The sequence below is a fragment of the Xenopus laevis genome, chromosome 5L, assembly GCF_017654675.1.
Source record: "Xenopus laevis strain J_2021 chromosome 5L, Xenopus_laevis_v10.1, whole genome shotgun sequence".
In the NCBI taxonomy this organism is placed as follows: domain Eukaryota; kingdom Metazoa; phylum Chordata; class Amphibia; order Anura; family Pipidae; genus Xenopus; species Xenopus laevis.
The window spans coordinates 99888233-99910164 of NC_054379.1; the positions used below are offsets into that span (position 1 = coordinate 99888233).

The following is a 21932-nucleotide window of genomic DNA, read 5'->3' on the forward strand; positions in this document are numbered from 1 at the left end:
TGGCCCTACCTTGGCTAGGACAACCCCTCCCAGAAGTTATAGGGGGTAGGGTCACATCTTTCATGCTGTGAGACAGAGAGGAGGAAAAAATAGGCTTGTTTTTTTAATTTATTAACCGTGAATCCACTTAAGCTACTCAAAGGAAGAGAGGTTTGCTCACAAGGAGAGTAGGCACACGTGGTGTTTCAAAATTCAAAAAATAGTCTTTGCATAGTTAACTCGCAAAACTTTCTTTGGAGGTGTATGTGTGATAAGAGTGTTTGGGGGTGTCCACACCATCACTTGTAATAAAATAATACCTGCATAAGAGTAAAGTTTCACAATTATTTTACATTATTTACCAACATGTTTCACAAGTAACAAGTTCACAGAAATGAATACCTTTGCTGTCACATGATCATCATATTTATCAGGGGAATTAAAACGTTGAAGACAAGCATCACAGGCATAAGAATTTGAAGGAGCTCCATGAAGATGAATAGTTGGGTCGCACAGAGAATGATCAAACCTTGAATTACAAACGTTTGCAAAAATAATTAAGGCAATATGAGAGCTTGTAGGCAGAAATAACTTCTCACAATGGGGCAAGAACATTTATCACAGTCTGCCAGTACAAGTGAAGAGCTGCTAACAAGTACTAACAAGGAAGGAACTCCACAAGTGAAGTCTTACCAAACCACTGTAAACAGTTAATACCCAATAATAAGGCAAAACTAGAAGTGAATTGCTAAAAGGTAAGTGAAACTTCAACACTAAAATGGAAAACAGTTACCTTTCCAAGGGGAATTTTCTTAACGAATAGGTTATTAACCACCAAATTATGCAGCTACATCAATTGCTAATCTCATTGAGAACTACATTTATTTAAATACTGTACCACTGGTTTGCATCAATTTAAAAAGTCATTTGTCAGCAGCTAAACGTGTCTCAAATTTCCCAGCTTTTTCAAGTTTCACAGAGTGCTTATGCTTTTATTATATATCGTTATAAGCTTAACATACCTTTTTAGATGTCCTAAGAGCAGCTGACCATTATCATACTTTCTGTTGCAGTGCACAATAGGACAGATGATGGGCGTGTTTCTGACAGGACTTTGTTCTCTAAAACGATTCTTATTTCTGCGGCTGGAACAGACTATCCCTGGCTTCAGCCCTATAACAGTAAATATTGAGTACTCTAAATATTCAATACTTAAGTAACTTAAGGTTTTGTAAAAACTGTAAAAAGGTCATCTTCTAAAAAGACACAAAAATAATTCAAGACAGAAAAAAAGGACTAACCTAATTTGTATTAATATCTTACTATAACTGAACTACAGCACAATTATGTATAGGGAATTACTTAATCTCTTTACAGTCGCTGCTAAACCCACTGTGTAATCAACAATATACTGATAAAAAAGCAGATTAAACTAAATAAACTATTTGTCTCATGTGTAACGACACTGCATAACCAATAAAGCTACATTTGCAGTTTAAAGTGACACTTGGGGGCAGATTTAATAATGGTCGAATTGAAAATTTGAATTTTAGGGTTTTTTTAATGGCCAAAACTGTCAAATTCGACTAGGGAATTATTAAAATTTGATCACAGTTTTATTTTTTTTTTAAAACTTGAATTCGATTTTCTAAATTTATCATACACTGGCCCTTTAAGAATTTGAATTCCACTATTCTCCATCTTAAAACTGCCGAATTGCTGTTTTAGCCTATGCAAGATGTCCTGGGATCAATTGTTTGAAGCATTCCTGACATTCAAGCTTTTTTCGAAAAAAACTCGAATTAAACTCGAATTGAATTCGATTCAAATTTGCGGGTCGATCCTATTCACCCTTTGTTTGAAAATTTAGATTTTTGTAATAAATTGCAATTGGTCCAATTTCGAGTTTATAGTAGTTTAAAATAACTCCCCTGAACTCGAAATTCGACCCTTGATAAATCTGCCCCTTGATTTCATGTCTATATTAGCCAGGACACAATAGAGCCAGAAGGACTACTAAATGTCTTAAATGCCACAAAAAATTTAAAGGAAGGATCTCACTTTCCAAAAAATGAGCCTGGGGTTGATTTTTAAAAAAAACGCTAGGAAAAGATAAACCACTACTAAGGAAATACTACATTTTTTTAATAGAAGCAGAATATTTCAAATTGCATAATCAACATAAAATTTTTCAAGAAACCCCTTTTTGAGAATAATTATTCCAAGGTTAGTTAAATATATTGAGATTTTATAAAGGTTTATCCAATTGTGTTGCATATACAATTTGCTCTCATTTTGTACCTCAACACAGCAGAAACACCTAGCTGCTTTCCTATATAGACTAAAAGGATTTGCTTGGAATTTTTCATAATAATCATGCTCAAAATTCTGCCTTGATTCTAGCGATAGGTTCATATAGTTGCAAAGTCTTTGGCTATCATGGCACCACAGATGAGTAAAGTAGATTTTTTTGCAGGAGAGTAAGCAACCGACAAATGATTAAATAGTATTGGCCATCTGTCTTACAGCTTCCTCTAATAATATTTGGGGTATTGGCTCTGATGAAAAAGAATGGCATAGCGTAGACCTTCTGTTCTCCAACTAGCCACCATAAAGGATCTAGTCCAATAAAAAAGGACGAGACCCTCAGCAAAAGCTGACTAAAATGGAAAGCTACTGTTGTTTAAAGGAGAACTCCGGCTTCCAAAACAAAATTTCATAAAGAGGCCCATTGATTCTTTATTCTACTGGTACTGTACAGATGCCCATTATCGGCCAATGCCCCTTATTTAGCTTACCTGGCATTTTGAGCCACTGATTAACACATATTCTTGCTGCATCTGTACCTGGCAGCCCTTTAACGAATTCCAGCTCTTGAAGACCATGTGCATGTTGATCATGCAGTTTTTCCTAAATAAAGCAATATGAGATTTTACAAGCTACAAAGAAAATGCGAAACACAAAATACTTAATATGGTGTATTAGCTCTAATGAGCTCTTGAGTCTTTCCATATTTTTTAAAATGAGATACTGTGATGCTTTCTATGGTATGGTTTTTAATACAATATTACAATGTGTGCCTTGCAAATAAAGCTCATTCACACTCATTTAAACTTTTATAATCAAACCCGAAATGCTTACCTGAAATGCTTTATTTTTCTCTGCTTTATTTTTTTTCTCTACCTCAACATGTAGCGCAAGGCGATCAAGAGTTGAAGCCACTCTGTCCTTCTGACGGTCAACATGGTCCTTCGCTTTTCTCTGGGAACATAAAAGTACATGTTAAAATGAAATCTGAATAGGTCTCATAGTGAACACATTTCTATAACTAAACATTATTATCCAATAGGTGACAAAATTGATTGACCCTTGTTTGTGTAACAAACACAAATAAAGCACATTACTTCTAAACCATTTTTTGGATCTAAAGGATAAAGGTGGAACGGCAATTCAAATTAAACTTGAAAAAAAAAATCAGGTATACATTTTGCTCCTTATTGTTTACTTTACAAGGGCAACAAATGTGTGAGAAAGTTAATTATTCACCATTGTTTGCACTATTGCCTTCTGAATTAGACTTTATCTGTTACATCTGTTAACAATATCTTATAGCTAAAACAGGGGCAAGCAACAGTAAGGCACACTAGTAAAAAAGGATGACAATTGCAAAAAAGTAAACCACAAAGCAGAATGCTAATATCTTCAGAGCAAGTGGCAATTGTCAATATTGAAACTATTAGGAGCAATAGCTTGCAGGGCCATAATGTTTGAAAATGCTCTGTACTGTTTCCTGTGAGAATTGACTTGTATGCCATTATCCTAATGCCACTTCAAGTCCATAATACATAGCTGCTAAAGAACGTCTGCATGCAAATAAAAATGATACTTTTTGTTACTAACGGTCAGTGGTTTAAGCAGTAAAACACAGAGGAGCACAAAAGAGTAAGAACACTGAATATTCTTTTTAAAAAGACTTACAATAACAAAAGAATCCTTTGAGTCTTCATCACTACTAATTAAATCAATACATTCCAGGATAGGTCGTATTGAGCCCTCCTGCACAGGAAATAATATTAAGTCATGAGATCATCATTACAATTTCAAATTATGGGTGAGCATTTGACCTGAACAGATGCTCACAAAGCTCTACCATCTTCATACTATTCTGTATCTCAAATGACTAGTAACTTTCTAGATCCCACTGGATTGGCTAGCTGCAACAGGGCAAAACCATGATATGGCATAAAGACCACTATGTAATTAAAAGCAATTGACTTCAAAATAGAATCCCCAGTAGATACACAATGTACTTGCAAAACATAATAAGGAAAAAAGCAAAAATCTATTAAAGGAGTGAATTTCTTTACTAAAATAAAATGTACCCCTTTCGTTGACTACAGGCATGCTCCCATCTTATCACTAGATTTTACAAGGAGAGAAAGGCCACCCCTTGTATTATATTGTTCTTTTTTAAATATCCATGGTTTGTTCTTTTTTAAATATCCATGGTTTGCGGATATGCAGCATGTATAAGCACATGTACATGAATTTGTAATGTACATCGGAATTATTCTGTATATACTCCTAGTATCTAAACCCTACCATATTGTATATCCATTTTATATCTTACATTTTTGAAAACCAATAAAAATTTAACGAAAAAAACAAACAAAATTAACCACTCACAGGAAGCAAAACACATACGTTAAATTACTCGGGCTCTCGGTTGATCACCTCGTCTGCTGGTGCTTACCAAAAGGAACAGTTCCAAGCAAGCTTGGCTTGAAACAGTGCTCTGTGTGACATACTGTTGATAAATGCATTTTCATTTTAAATACAGCACTGTCCATTCACAGCAACCCTTTTAGCAAACAAAGTTGAATGTGTCAACTCATCACTAACAAAGTGTCACCCCATTTTAATAAACAGACACACACAGCAATATGCAGATAGCTTTGATTGGCCTAGGGATGTGTGGGAAAAAAAATCACCTGATATTTTAGATACTTACACTGACAAACTCAATATCATCCTCTCTACAAAGGCTCTCAGTATTCTGAACATGTTCATTATCTTCAACAGGTACAGACAAATCCATTATCTAAAGTGGGGAAGCAGAGGTTTCACATGTTGGATAAAACCTTAATAATTGGTTGGAACTATACAGGGTGTGAATATGAGTAACTAATGAAAGGCATCTTAAAGGTATAGTTCATCTTTACGTTAACTTTTAGAATGTCCTATTCCTAGAAACTTGACCTTCATAATTTAATTTTTATTTTTTTACTATTCTCTGCAGCCTCTTTCCACCTTTACAAAAGGGATTACTGAACTCAGCAGACAAATAAAACCCAATCTTGCTCTGCATGGCTACTTTATTGTTATTTATTAATATTTTTCTATTTGGGTAAATTGGACCCTAACAACTAGATAAGCAATGAAATGTAATCCAGCCTATATGCACGTTGATGAAGCACAACATGGAGATGAAAAAAATGCAATTTACTCTTGACCATAGTTTTAGGAACTAGTAATCTATCCATTCACCATAATTACATTAATAATACATTACTAATAATTACTATTATCCTCTCAAACAGAAATTCTAAAGATGTATAGCAGATCATGCAAACAGCAGCAAAAAAGCACAAGAAATAATACTAAAAGTAGTTTTTACCCTTGCATAAATAACACCAGCCACCAAATTAGGCACATTGCACTGCGTTAACTGGGCAACAAGTTATAAAGAATTTTCCAAACTTTAGTAAATTGGTGCCTAATTCAGCATTATTTTCTTCTATGCAGATAATAAGCCTAATATGGCTCATATAAGATATTCACTTTGGCCTCTCTTTGTTTGCGTGGGGTTTCCTCTTACAGACCACAAAATATACAGGCAGTTCAAATGGCTTCAGAAAAAAAAAAGCTGATCAGTGTGTGTGCGTGCATGCGATTGGACCTTAGATTGTTAGCTCTGCTGGGACAGGTATTGATATTAATGAAGAATAGTTTCTGTAAAACACTGGGGACTATGTCACTCATATTTAACAGCTAACAATAATGTCAGGCAAATTTATACCTAACATTTCCAGCTCCAAAAAGCTCAAAAATTGCCCCTGCATATATCTGAATTGCAAATGCCTGGACCTTGAATGCCACATTTTCACAGGTACGACTGACAAGACACACAAGCGCACTGCTAGGGTCCAGGCAATTGACAAGGCAAAATATAAACCAAGTTACATAACTGCTTACATTTTCACTATGAATTACTTGGCAGTTCAGACAACAGCATAAATGGGGTATGTGCTTCGATCACCGAGCATTATTACTCGTGCGCACTGACTTCTGTTAAAAGGATGGTTCAATTTTCGGTTAAATTTTGGTATGTTATGGAATGGCTAATTCTAAACTATTCAACGGGGCTCCAGTCCCTCATCTGTTCATATTCTAGTCTCTTATCCAAAGCTAAAAATGCCTGATTGTCAGGATTCACTGAATACATTTATATATATTTACTGTTCTGCCTCTTCAGTCTAAGCACTACAATGTGATCTCGTCTTAACTCACGGTTGTGTTGAGATGTCTATAACTGCAGTCTTAGGTAGATTGGCTGACAGTGACTCGATCCAATGACACCTTGAAGATCATGAAGAAGTTTATTTAAAACTGTGTAGATCAAATACCGATGAACAAATGGATAGGTCAAAAAATCATAGTGTGAACAGCTAACAGAGCATGTAACTGAATGCAGGTTGAAGCTGGAATGAGCTAGAGTGAGAAGTAGGGGAGGAGACAAGAGATGAGATGAGGCTAAGGGAAGAGAGATGAGACACACATAAGAAAAAGGCAAACAATGCATGTGTAACATGACATTTACATATATAATACACAAAAGCCATGAATATCTTGTAAATGATATCCTTATAAACGGTGAGTTCTGATGTCATCAGTTATAAACGGTGAGTTCTGATGTCATTTCCGTCACATGACTCATTGAAACTTGTGTATTATAATAAATAAAGTACCCCCAGTTGCAAAATATGAGGATATTAGAAGTCACCTCGGAGTTCCATGACCTGTATAAAAACACTCGGCCTTCGGCCTCATGTTTTTATATGGTCATGAAACTCCTCGGTAACTTATAATATCCTTATACTTTACAAGAGGGGGTACTTTATCCACTATATATTTTGCAAATTGCAATTGGATTCAGGCTGAATCACTTTTCGCTAGTAATGAAAACCCCCGCTCCTAGCAATATTGCTTCAGTGCTACAGCCGTACTCCAGGACTACAAACAGTTCCCAACGACAGCGACACTGCTGCCACTATTTTAGCACATCCATATTGTACAATTGAGCCTTTAAACACTCGTATAGGCCGCTGATGTCCAATAACCCGTCACTAGGGATAGGTATAATTCCTCCTCTGGGTTTCACAGTCACCTAGTTACACGGATAACACAGGCACACGGATCTCTACCGCCGCCGCCCTCATTCTCTATCTGTACATTTAGCCAAACACAACCTCTTGTGCAAGTCGGAACAGCAAATCATACAAGTGCAACTACACCTTACAACCAGGAGTCCCGTGCCACCCTACGCTCTCCAGCTCTACACGTCACGGGATTACTGACCAATCAGTGAATTAGTTGACGGAAATGTCACCCTGAGCGACTTGGGTCACTGGCGCATTTTTCTGTCGTCAGGAGATAGCGCGTTAGTTTACCAATACGGTATAGGTATTGATTTATAAAGGCTACCGGTTTTTTTTCTAGCATTGTGCTTATAAGTAACGAAATAGCAACTTTCTATATTTTTATCTTTCTTCCATATTGAACTAGGAGTGACAAACATTTAGTTTGTTATAGAGTGGTTTATTCTAAGCAACTTTTCAGTTGGCCTTCATTTTTTCTTTTTTTTTTTAATTATTTGCTTGCTTTTGCTGAGTCTTTCCAGCTTCCAAACAGGGGTCACTGACCCCATCTAAAAACATGCTTTGTTAGGCTACAAATGTATTGTAATTGCTACTTTTTATTACTTATCTTTTTATTCAGGCCTCTCCTGTTTATATTGCAGTCTCTTATTCAAATCATTGAATGGTTACTAGGGAAATTTGGGCCCTAGCAACCAGATTGCTGAAATTGAAAACTGGAGAGCTGCTGAATAAAAAGCCAAATAACTCAAAAACCACCCATAATAAAAATGAAAACCTGATGCAAATTGTCTCAGAATGTCTGGAGAGCTGCTGAATAAAAAGCCAAATAACTCAAAAACCACCCATAATAAAAATGAAAACCTGATGCAAATTGTCTCAGAATGTCACTTGCTACATCAGGGGTCCCCAACCTTTTTCACAGTGAGCAACATTCAGAAGTAAAAAGAGTTGGGGGGGGAGCAACCCAAGCATGAAAAATGTTCCTGGGTTGTGCCAAATAGCACAAATTAGCATTAAAACTCAGATACAAACTGACCCCACCAGGCCCACTTTACGCGTTGACCCCACCAGGCCCACCTTACGCGAAACGCGTCCCTTGGGCTTAATTAGGTTGGAAATCAGATGTGGACTCCCAATTGATGTATAATATCAACTGAAAAGTTAGTCATTCGTGTGTATGACTCATGTATGTTCCTCATTTTCCTAGTTGTTGGACAAAAAAACATGCATCTAGTTGTACTTATTTACATATTTCTTTCATTGGCCCTTAGGCATATGACGATTTCCTGCCACACTTTAACATAGTGTTTGGCAAGGGGTGGTCCTTCCTCTTTGACCTTCATCAGTTGATCTGGGTGGATGTTCCACTGAACCTTGGATCAAACAGGCCCCAGAAGTGTTAGGCCCTAAGAAGTCGGGGAGCAGGGACACTGTGAACGACGTTAGCTAGTGTAGGGGATAGCAACGGTTATAATACTCTCTATCAGAGTGAGTCAGTGAGCTTTAGTTACAAAAGAGCGGCTTTGTGCTTCACCAAGGAGGATAGCTCTCCCCAAGCCTGTAGTGGAGGGACAGCAGTACTTGCAAAATTAGCAGAATCAACTCCAATACTCCTTATGTCAATAATGTCCTGGTGCACATACAATTAAAGGCCACAGTTCATTCACAAGCAGAAGAAAATTTGAAGTACAGCACCAAATTATTATATACTTAAAATGTCTTTATTTGATATACATGGCAGTACCTGGATAACAGTGAAGTTTCAGGCCACAATCAGCCTTTTGTCAAACTAGTACTGGGGACTGCAGTACTGACAAGGGCAACAGGCTATATTCTATTCTCCCTGTTTCACATCTACTTTAGGGAACTGGGCCACATGGGGTATTGACTAGGGATGCACCGAATCCTCTATTTTGGATTCAGCCGAACCCCTGAATCCTTTGCTAAAGATTTGGCCGAATACCGAACCGAATTTGCATATGCAAATTAGGGGTGGGAAGGGGAAAACATTTTTTTCCTCCTTGTTTGACAAAAAGTCACACAATTTCCCTCCCGCCCCTAATTTGCTTATGCAAATTAGGATACGGATTTGGTTCGACTGGGCTGAAGGATTCGGCTGAATCTGAATCCTGCTGAAAAAAGCCAAATCCTGGCCAAATCCCGAACCAAATCCTGGATTAGGTGCATCCCTAGTATTGACAACCTAGAATGTGAAACTTTACCTTGACTGTACTTGCCATTTATTTGAACCACCTCATGTGCTTGTGAACATCTAACCCTATGGCCCTTTATATAGAATAAAGCCTGTGTTATCTGTTTTGCAAAAAAAAACCTTGGCGTCCCCTTTATTCTATACTTTTACATTTTGGGCAGCGTTGAGAAGTAGTTCAACAACAACCACACATGTTCCTTCCACAAGGCAAACCATCCTATTGAAAGAGAGTCTAATGGAACCCGTGCTGTACCGTACTAGTTGGTTTTAGCTTGTTTAAGAGAAAATAGGGTTACACATGATTGACTGAAAGGAAGCGAAGCTACGACTCCTCCTCGATACCTGCTGTTTGGCTGGACAACTTGTATATAACTCGAGTGGTATCCAACTGTTTGGCCCGTAATTTGGTCGATCATAATACTGGCCCATATATGGCCATATTAAGAAACAATACCCTTGAGCAGATTGTATCCATAAACTACTTTAGATGAAGGCACACTGGCACCTCTGCTGCCTTCCATTGACTATAATGCTAACCACCTGACAGTGCCAGTACTAATGGTTCTTCACCTGCTGAAATGTGCCGATACCTTCAGCCTTAATCTTTCAGCATGATTTGAAGGAGTCTAGGGCAGAATGCAGACAATTTTATATAGTTTATTTGCAGGTAGTAAGGTTATTGCTTGGCAAGCGTGTAGTGTTTTCATCAAAATCAAGAATATAAAGTATACACTTTTTGGCTATATGAAATAAACAGATATTAAAAACACATAAAACAATAAAATAAAAAAGTATTAGTCTTTCCAATAATAACACATGCAGTGCAATATTACACTCAACCAGCAGATGGTAAAGGTGCTCCATTAGATTGTTGTTAGTTCCAGTGCAGATTAAAATACTCTTCTTATTCATTATATTCAGAGAATGTCATTTCATTTATGTGAAATACATGTGTACTGCAAAAGATATGTTTGTCTATATAAGTCACTTTATGTGCACATAATACAATAATTTTATTATAAACGTTATTATAAAGCATTTGCCAAAAAAAATCCCTGTAAAATCCTGCATCAAGGGACATATTTATCAAAATGTGAGTTCAGCGCTTAATAAATAATTAAGGGGCAGATTTATTAAGGGTCGAATTGACAATTCGAATTCTTTAATTTTTTTATGGTCAAAACTCTTAAATTTGAATTGTTAATTATCCAAATTCGATTTGAGTATTAATTCAAATTTCGAGATTTATCATACTCTGGCCCTTTAAGAACTCACCTAAATCCTGCTGAGTTCATGTATAAGTCAATGGGTGAGGTCCAGGCATCAATTTGGCATTCGAGTTTAGTCTAATTCGATTTGCATTTTTTATTAAATAACCCCCCCCAGTCGAATTTCGAGTATTTTCAAATTTAATAGAGTTTAAAAAAATTCACATGAATTCGAAATTCGACCCTGAATAAATCTGCCTCCAAATGTTCTATTCATTCCTATGGGATTTTTTTCACCCATTGATAAATACAATTCTAAAAATCTGATAGTAATGAACAAAACGTGGGTGAGCTTGTAGTTTATTAAGCTCTAAACTCACATTTTGGTAAATCTGACCATTAATATCTGTTTAAAAGCAGTTATTTAAGAAAATAATATTTATTCTAGGCTTTACTAGATATTCTCAGTGAAATTGAAACAATACTGTATATTTAAAAATCACATTTTTTATCTTTTTTTATATAGACTTACACTTTAACGGGCCTTGCATACTTTGGGAGGGTTAGAGTTCACCAAAACTGCATTTTATACCATCCTTGGAATCTGCCGTGTTGATTTATTTGGCTATAGCTATAGCATTTTACATACACTGCAAGTTCATGTACTTCCCCTAGTGGATACAATTTCCCATTGTACTATATTGAAAATAGGCAAGTGATAAGGAGCTGCTGCTCTTATGCTCTTACACAGAAAAGGAATGTTTTGTGCAAACAAAAAGCTTTTCACTCTCTGTACTGTTTATTTACCTTGAATTAAAGAAAAACTTTACTTACACACAGGTCATATTTTCCCTTTAAGATACAAATACTATATAAAACTAAACCAACATGCAGGTCCTTAGGGTTAAAGATGAACATATTGCTTCATATTACATTATATATTATTATGACATTACCAGCATGCTTTTAGGGAATACAATTAACACAAAGCTATTGGAGTGGTGCACTGTTGGAGTGCATGATTTTAACCAGTGTGTAATTAGTCACTGAAACTCACACTTAAATAAAGGAGTAATAGCTATCTATAGAATGAGTAGTACACGCATTATGGAACACCTTCCTAGTAAATATGGTCCACAAGTGTTACACAGCTCATGCAGTCACACTGCTCTCTATCTTTGTCTGTCTTTTATCACCATTGTTCCCTTCTCATGCCCAGCACAACGTATTCAGCTAATAATGCATGTGCCTGTGAGCAATATCTAGGGCTCTCCTGTTTACTTTAAAATGTTCCTTCTTCCCCTCTATTATGTGCAGGTAGCCTGGCATACAACAGCCGGCCCACAACAACAGTTCTTCACCATCACACCACCTTAAACCAACATTTCAGCTCCTAAAGTTACCAGGGGTGCACCTTTTTAGGGGAATGGAATACAAGAAGTCATTATAAATATTCACCTTACAATCACTTTTTCAGTTTAAGTGTTTTCAGAAAAAAAAGGGGTTATCCTTTGTGTTACCCTGGCCTGGGGTGCACGTACTAGAGCACTAAGGGGGCAAGAGACTTGCCCCCTGGTATAATGAAACGTATTGTAACAGTAAAGATGCTCCACCTGACATTCTAAGCTGCCAGGCTGAAATCGGTGAGCCATTAAAGGGGTTGGTCAACTTTATAGGGAATGTCAACACCCAAACAATGTTTTGCCTAGTAAAATAATACATAATTCTAAGCAACTTTGCAATACACATTGCATTTGAAAGCAGGAATTGTCTGTCCCTATCTATTCTCTGAGATTAGATATGAACAGCACCACAATATCTTGTTATAATACACAAAAGCTGTGAATATCTTGTAAATTATATCCTTATAAACGGTGAGTAGTGATGTCATCAGTTATAAACGGTGAGTAGTGATGTAATTTCTGTCACATGACTCACTAAAATTTGTGTATTATAATTAATAAAGTACCCCCAGTTGTAAAATATGAGGATATTATAAGTTACCTCGGAGTTCCATGACCTGTATAAAAACACTCGGCCTTCGGCCTCGTGTTTTTATATGGTCATGAAACTCCTCGGTAACTTATAATATCCTTATATTTTACAAGAGGGGGTACTTTATTCACTATATAATAAAAATGCCTTTATTGCACACTTATAGGGCATTACCGCAACGTTTCGGGCCTCACTTGGCCCTTTTTCAAGATAAACTGACAGAAATTACACCTCTATTTATAGTAAATTGAGTGCACCTAACTCTACTATGGGCTTCACTCCTATTACATATGCTCCGGATGAAACCTTAAACTTCAGAGAGTGAGCCTTCGCATCGAGGTGGAAGCAGGGTGTAGTGCAACTGTAATCAAGGTGCAAAGAATTGGGCGCCAGTGGTTCTTATAACTTAACCAAATAACAGATTTATTGAGCACAGTATACAATCCTCAGTGGAGTGTACATAAATCAGAGCAATGCAGGTTCATACAGTACAATGAATAGGCAGTACTCACAACACCTTTGGTCAGTATGATTCTCCTCAGAGATAGGAACAATACATGCAGCTTTGAGGAGGTACACCCAGTTTTCAGCCTTTTCCCTAAGTGGAACCTGAGGGGAATCTATCTACCCTAGGTCTGTACACTTAGTCCCTACTTCTGGCCAATGAGTACCCTGGGATCTTAATCCCACTACAATCCTCGTAGGAGCCTCAGACTGCTCAGCTAAATAAACTGACTGACTATCACTCCTAGAGTGATCTATAAATGTGAGTAGCCTATTCTTACTATTCCTAAAATACTCAGATTCCACACAGACTCAGCCTGTTAGCTCAGGCTAGAGCCAGCACAAAATGGACACTGAAAGCCTGGCTTCAGAGCAGAAGAGCCAAAAAGTGCCCCTCCCAACTGTATTTTAGGACCCATTTTAGGTGTCCATATCATGGAGGAACTGCCTGACAATAATACTAGGGGTGGCTATTTACACATCCCTACACCTGCAAAAAATCCAAGATAAAACCAGTGTATAAGAACATTTAAAAAGAAACAGCTTTTTATCTAAAAATCAGTTTGAGGTCATATTCTTTATTTAGGCCTAATGGAGTTGATGTCTCCAATCTCCTGATCCAGACGGCCTCTCTGTATAAAAAAAGTTTTGATTCTACTTCCCCCACGCATTTCGGAAGAACTACTTCAATGACTTGAAACTTCAACTGATGACATTATGTCCTGCTTCAATAAAATGACCTGCAACTGCTTGTTCCTTCTTACCAGTTTTAATCGCTGACTTATGTTCACGGATATGTTCTCGGATGGTTCTCGATGTCTGTCCCACGTATGCTAAGCCACAAGGGCATTTGATGACATACACTGCATAGGTGGAAATGCATGAGAACTGTCCGGGGATCCGTATCCTATCCAATCCGTATCCTATCTATTCTCTGCTCTGATGGCTCAGACTGTTGATACAATGTAAGACAAGCAGCTGATTACAGATCTGTCTTTGCTGGGGAACTAAAACTTTTGCAACATTGTATAAAAAGTAAGCAGGAGTTAAAGGGGGTTGTTCCCCTTTGAGAGATAACTTTTAGTATGATGTAGAGAGTGATATTCTGAGACAATTTGAAATTGGTTTTCATTGTTTAAAGTGTTTTTTCCTTTTAAGCAATCTGGTTGCTAGGGTGCAATTTCCACTAGCAACCATGCATTGATTTAAATAATAGACTGGAATATGAATAGAAGAGACCTGAATAGAAAGATGAGCAATAAAAAGTAGCAATAACGATAAATGAGTAGACTTAGAGAGCATTTGCTTTTTAGAAGGGGTCAGTGACGCCCATTTGAAAGCTGCAAAGAGTCAGAAGAAAAAGGCAAATAACTATAAAACTGTAAAAAATAAATAATGAAAACCAATGTAAAAGTTGCTTAGAACTGGCCATTCTATAACATACTAAAGGTTACCTTAAAGGTGAACCACCTCTTTAAGCAAATGTTGCTTTCAATAGTAATTGTTTTTACAAATAACTTTGAAAGCACTGAACATTTTTAATGCATGTATATTGTAAGTTGTTTAAAAATATGTTTGAATAGAAAGACGAGTAATAAAAAGTAGCACTAACAATACATTTGTAGCCTTTGTTTTTTAGATTGGGTCAATTACCACTATTTGAAAGCTGTTAAGAGTCAGAGGAAATCGAAAGATGAGTTATAAAAAGTATCAACAACAATACATTGGTAGCCTGTAGATTCACTGGCAACTTTGCTGTATAAATGTTTGACATTGTAGTACAAAACAAGCAGTGATGCATCTGGTTCATGTCACATGCATCATTAAAATCAGCTTCGTCTATAGTTGTATCTTCCACAGAACTGACTGATTGTTTGTGACAGGAGTAAATCTGTTGTAAGAACCAGCAGTAAAGGTTATTTAACTATTACTGAGGTGTTTTATCCACCCTGAAACCACATTTGATGTAGACTTTCATTGCAATCATTTGTATAATTCCATCTGTGATAAAAATGTATGTATTTGCATAAATACATACAATACAATGCAAATGGATAATTGTTATAATTGTTAGCACTGTTTTGTTTGTGGGCATATAAAAAAAAAAAAAGAAAGGTTTACTTGTAACTGAAGAAGGCAGGGCAACCTTAAGTATCTAATTTTAAAAGGACATGATGATGGCAAGCTCTCTGCATGTTGTAAAACGTGTGCTTGATCAGCATTTTTATTAGTGTACTGAAGCCTTGGCAGTAAATGTAATACTTGACTGCCAAGAATACCTGCAGGCTACAGCCTTATACTAAACTGCTACAGTATGGAAGGCAACAAATAACAAGAAAACGGTTTTTAATTTTCTGGAGTATAGGTATCAGCATGAACAATACACACATATGGAGGAGGAGTCATATAAAGTGCTAATGCATATAAAGAGAGCTACTTTTCTCCCAGATCTCTTATTTTAATTTGGGAATTTGCATGTCCTTAGTTTGAGCATACAATATACTGAATATATTGAAGGTGTCTGGCTGGATGTAGGATTGTGCCACAAATGTTAATATTTATTTGTACACATCTGACAAGTACATGTATTTGAGTCATTTTCTCTTATATTTTTAATACTAACTTTACAATTTTAAGAAAAAATAAGAGCAAACAGGGGAAACCTCTACTACAGTTGCTATCTTGTATTTTGTCCCTTTTTAACATCAGTGCCACTTTCCCCAAAGCCATAAAAAATTTGTGGGATTATTACGGGGGTTATTTACTAAACTCCGAATGCAAAAATCACGAAAAAATTCTCGATTTTTTTTTTTTATAAAATCAGACTTTTAAAAAAAAAAAAATCACAAATTTTTCAGAATTTATTAAACCCCAAGGATGGAAAAGTCAGAATCTGAAAATCTGGCATCTCAGACTTGTCGAGGTTGCATATAAGTCAATGATGTGTGCTGGGTTTCGTGCAATATCCCGAAGTTTTTGGAGTTTCCGCAAAAAGCATAAGAAAAATCCAAAAATAGTGTGAACATCTGAGAAAAAAAATAGTGAAAAATCTATTTTTTCCCCGCAAAGCAAATTTTCGGGAAAATGTAATAATAAATCATCGTAATAAAATCTGAGAGGATTTAATCTGAGTTTTTAGCAGAAAATATTGAGATAAATGTTATTTATCAAACTTTCTGAAAGAGAATTTCTCTCATTTGGACTTTGTTAATAGCATGATGCTTTAAGTAACCGCTGGTTAACAAACTGGCCACTTTCCCACTCAGGGCAGAGCAGTTTTTTTCTGAGAATGTTGGGAGGTGCTGTACAGTAGTTCATGTACGGACAACAGACAAACCAGAGAGTGCAGCATTTAATAGAGCAGGGACCAGCTCCTTGTTGTTACTCCCACCATTCCTGGCCTGGATTTCCATCCACGGTGCCCCAAGTCTTACGGTCCTAGCCCCCACCGATTGTGCCCCCTAACCCCTGTGCGCCATATCGCTGGGGAACACTGCATTCCCAATGTGGCTGGGGCAGAATGCCGACCACCTAGAATTTCGTGACCCAAGCCCCAGGCTTTTGTGGCCTTGCCACAAATCCCGGCCTGCTGGCTTCTGTCAGGTCTTTTGTGTGGTGTCCAATAGAGAGAGCATCGAGCAAACATTGGGCGTTTTAAAATACATAATGAAATAGTATATTTCAGTAAGATAAAAGGGTTCATTGCTTTAATAAAACATGTTTAATAGAGATTCCTTCTTCTGTCAAATAGTCATGCAAAAGGGTCAGTCTTGTCCCTTTCAAAAAGGACTCTGGAGAGTTTCACACAGACACTGGAATTTCAGCAAGAGAACATTAAAAGAAGAGAAGCATGGGGAATCATTTTATTACATTCCCATATGCAATGACAAAGTGATTATTACTTTTTCACAATTTGAGTCAATAAATAATACATATAACCATTTACATAATGACATTGTTTTCAGGCCAAAATATAAATTTTATCTTTGAGATGCGAGTGTCCCTTTAGGCTTTATAGGGCTGCTGTGTGTGGGAAGTGGTACATTATCCCTTATCCCCACTACAAATAACAAACTAAGATATATTTTTGTCCGGTGCATAGTTGCTTCTTAATAACTGCAAAGCATTTTTTTCTGAAGATACACAATCAAACATGCTTAAGTTAAAGAAAATAATGTTATGATGTATCATGGGAATAAAATTAAAAATGATATGGGTGTTTGTTACATATCCCCAGCAATATAACAATCTGTGAAATAACTGGATTTGTACATATACCGTATATCTGCTTCATCAAATGAATACTTACAGTAACTATAACCTGTTCTAATCTTGACTTAAATCAACAAGTGAGTTGCAGTGTAACAGCAAATCGGTTTTCATATATTACAGCAGCTCAACGCTCACTGCAGCCAAAGGACATGATAAAACAAATCTGATTCGTTCTTTGATGGGATTTTAACTTAACCTTTCTGTTGTCAGCAGCTTACAAAGCATTCCCCGCCAAAAATTACAACACATTGCAGTGAACTTTTTAGCTCCAGCTTAAAGGGGAATTATCACAAAAATGAAATATAAGCTTTAATAAAAATTCTGCATTGTTTCTGAAATAATCAAGTTTATATTCATTATTTTCTCTCAGCATTTGTCTCTCTTCATTCTGTCTTCATGCAGCAGTTGGGTGTCAGATATTCATTGACAGTTACATCCAATATATCTTATAGGGGGGCTCCCTTTCCTAGCAGATGTATTAGAGCTCACTCAAATAACTGATACCAGTACAAACTAAATCTAACAAAATAACTGCCTTTTGCACAAATTCTGCTTGTAGGGAAACATGATGTCTGGTGATTTTAATAGAATGAGCTCTAATACATCTTCTAGATAAAAGGAGCCCTCCTATAAGATATATTGGATCATTCATCTGACATTCAACTCCTGAATGAAGACAGAATGAAGAGAAACATTCTCACAAGAGTTTTATTGTATGCTGCTGTCAGTTCTATTGGTGTACAAATACAGTGGCAGTTGGATCTATGTTACTCCTTGGTAGGACTCGCTTATCATCTGATGTATGAAAATACCTAAGGATATTTTTCTGAATGACATTGGTACAGTGTCCATTTCTTATGGTGTTGCCTATGTAAAATTGAGATTCAAAAAGTAATCCTACACTCTTATTTAAAGAACTTTTGGTGAAACAAAAGCAGCAACAAACGTCTCTGTATTTAATTTTATGCATTCTGTTCACAATTAGAAAGTAGAGAATACTTATTAATATTTTAGCAGTACATTACTGGTTCAAATGGATTTGCATTAACAGAGGTCAGAACATATAACTTCCAGAATGATTTATGATGTGTACTGCATAGCTGGGTCTAGTTTAGTACCCTGTGAGTGCCAAATATGATAAAAGACAAGACATTATTGTTAATGAGGAGAGTGATTACAGCATTGCATCTGCCAGTAATATAATCAAAAGGGTCAGGAAAGGACCAGATGTTGATTTAGAGGTTTCATTCATAAAGCAGAGCTGCAAACAGGCTTGCAAATTACCAGGACCAGAATTTGGGATCTGTACATAGAAATACAAATTGGGAATTTAATAACTCTCCCATAAAAAAACAATACAAAAATAGAGTATACTGTGTGCATGTGCAGATGTACATCAGCTATTTTTTTTTTTTTAAAGGTAAACAAACAATCCAAAACAAAAATATATTACAGTTGTGATTGATTATAATAACTGCAATTTATGATGGTGCAGATACAGCGTCTATGGCCGTTGTTCTTAACAGCAGTTAATAGTGCCTATGTGGAAATGAGGATATAAAGCAAATATATGTAGATCAAGTGTGTACCAGGGAGTCTGGGTCACACCAGGCCCCCACACTTTTGTTTCATACGTCAATTTAATTAATGGAAGAGCTCCATCTATCAGTCGTCTCCAGAAGGGTAATGTAGGAGGGGTATTCCCCATCCAGTGCATAATGACTGTTTTTTTTTGCCTGGTGTGTTGGTATTAGACCATCAATCAATCCCAGTAGGCATACCACCGGGTCGACTATCTGTGGTGTGCCCAGTTCAGTGGCCAGGGTCTCCATTACCTTGGTCCAGAATAATTGCACTGGGGGGCAGAACCAGATCATATGGATAAAATTGGCACTTGGAAGTTTACATCGAGGGCACAGATCATCTTGTCTTTTCCTAATTTTTTTTCAGTTTAAGAGGGGTTATGTATACTTGGTGGAGTACCTTGTATTGTATCAGTCTGTCCCTTATCAAGATTGGGAATCTGTAGGCTGTTTCTAGTGCCTCTTCCCATTGCTCTTAGTTAAGGTCAGGAATGTCCTGTGACAATAGGAGGTTGACTCTATCAAAGGGGGGTTTGACCGTTACCATGATATTCTGGTATATTCTAGACAGTAGTTTGCCAGGGGAGGGGTGATAGAGAGTATTCCCTATATTGACCATGGAAATCGTTGGGACAATTGTGTGAGTTGGAAGTATCTAAAGAGTTGGATTTGTTGACCGGGAAACCGCTCTTGTAGTTCGTGGAGTGTGGGAAACGGCTTGTTTGGAACTAGGTCAAACAGACTTTTTAGGCCTAGGCGGATCCAGAACCCAAAATCAGGCAGGTTGTGTAAGTGAGAAAGTAGTGAGTTGCCCCACAGGGGAATGTTCGTGACAGATGAGGTACTGGGTGGCCCAGAAGTTTTAGCGCCATTGACCATGCCTTGTGTGGGGTGGCGAGAGTGCTTGGTAAAGTCACCATGTCAGAAGGATGTCTGTAGGGGTAGTTCCTACGGCCCTCAATTGAGTGGAGGATGGAGGCTTGGAGGATCATGTTGGGATTGTAGGGGTTGGGGGAGAAACACCGTTGCAAGTAGTACGTCTGGGAGGCCAGGTGTACATCAGCTATTTAATCAGGAATCAGAAATTTACAGTATAGGATCTACATGAAACAATGCACTAAAATTATTTAACTTGGGACAAGCCCCAATGCCATAATTTCTTTGGGATGATTTACAGTGAAAAGATATTTACATTTTAGACTTTACTCTGTGATTGACACTAGTATTATTTGATATCATTTGACAGTCCTTGTAGGAATTGTAGGAATTGTTGCTGCTGAATTGCTAGAGTAAATAAAGCAAATTGGCTGAGACTAAATCCAGAGAAGATATAAAATATTGTATTAGTCCCTGATGTTTAATGTCTTCAAGATTTTCAAGAATTTACTAAAGTATAAAGGGATGGCAATATTTGGGATTTTTGCTGTTATTTAGTGCTATTTCAATAGCTTTTGTAATATACTTATATTATCAGTAGTATTTGCTGTATTTACAAATGTCCTTTACCCTGCTCTGCTTAACTCTATGTATATTATTTATGTCATGAGGAGGATAATTTTTTTAAAAAAATGGGTCAAGTTGCTATCCACTTGTATAGACCAATGCAGCTGCAGTAATGAACTTACTTACCCAGCTTAAGTGAGTTCAACATGTTAATTATATTACCTACATGTTGCAATAAACAACATCTTTTTGAAGAAAAAATAAAAATCTCATCATAATGTGTAACTATGATTAACTTGTCAGCATACCTGTAACCACATAGATTCTGAAAGGAAAAGGGATGTCCATTGTTAGGCTTTCAAAATTACCCACAACAATTGGTCATAAGGCTGTGAAGCATCTGAATGTTACACACTTATTCAGTACCACAATTATGTAATAAGTAGGGATGTAGCGAACCGCCGATAATGTGTTCGCGAACGCCGTTCGCGAACACCGGCAAAAAATGCGGACAGTTCGCGAACAGTTCGCGAACTTCGAACATCCGAAAATCGTTCGATTCGAACGATCGAAGGATTTTAATCGTTCGATCGAACGATTTTCGTTCGAATCGAACGATCAAAGCCATTCGATCGAATTATTTCATTCAATCCAATGGCTTCGATCGTTCAATTCGAACGAAAATCCTTCGATTTTAGCGATCGAATGGTCGAATGGTCGAACGATTTTGACGCGAACGCCTATTGGCGAACGTCGCGCGACGTTCGCGAACTTGCAGCGGACGCGAACAGCCGATGTTCGCGCGAACAAGTTCGCCGGCGAACAGTCCGCGACATCCCTAGTAATAAGTTTATATTGCTTTCTATTTACTGTGACATTCAGGTTATCTGAGATTAATGCTAACCTGAATGCTTCAACACTTGCTTCAACTTGATCACACATAAGAATTAGAAGAAGTCCCAATTCAACACCCACATTGGAGTACATAGTAACACAATATTTCCAGCACTTACAGCCTTGGATGTAACAAGTCCCAGAATACTTTGTTAGACTTGCTTAGGAAAGTTTTTCTTCTTCTCTCTCCAGTCACTTAGGTCTCTCTCCAACACTTCAGCTCAGTTCTCCTTCCCATCTACTCATACACACCTCCTTCCAGCATATGGAGGTGTCCACAGGCCACTCACCCTCCTCTGTGACAAGGAGATCTCCAGGGGGAGCACTGGGGTAAAGGCCCACACCTCTATTCAACTGTAGCTCACCTGCAGCCTAATTACTTAATTACTGGGCAGCTGAAAAC

General features: G+C 37.2%; 1 protein-coding gene across 5 annotated transcripts; it reads right to left on the reverse strand.

The window, feature by feature from the left end:
- Nucleotides 1–304: 304 nt before the first annotated feature.
- LOC108716918 (E3 SUMO-protein ligase ZNF451-like) lies at nt 305–21889 on the reverse strand. Of its 5 annotated transcripts, XM_041563188.1 has the most exons (8): nt 21649–21882; nt 6550–6618; nt 4991–5080; nt 3958–4035; nt 3121–3240; nt 2778–2889; nt 1002–1152; nt 305–508 (listed from the first exon to the last, which is right to left on the reverse strand). In XM_041563188.1, exons 3-8 carry the CDS (start codon nt 5075–5077, stop codon nt 334–336), a joined length of 723 nt encoding a protein of 240 aa, XP_041419122.1. In that variant the 5' UTR covers nt 5078–5080; nt 6550–6618; nt 21649–21882; the 3' UTR covers nt 305–333. The 5 variants fall into 5 exon arrangements, with proteins under 5 accessions (XP_041419122.1, XP_041419120.1, XP_041419121.1 ...); XM_041563186.1 differs by lacking the exon at nt 6550–6618; XM_041563187.1 differs by lacking the exon at nt 21649–21882 and having other exon boundaries at nt 6550–6860.
- Nucleotides 21890–21932: the final 43 nt, after the last annotated feature.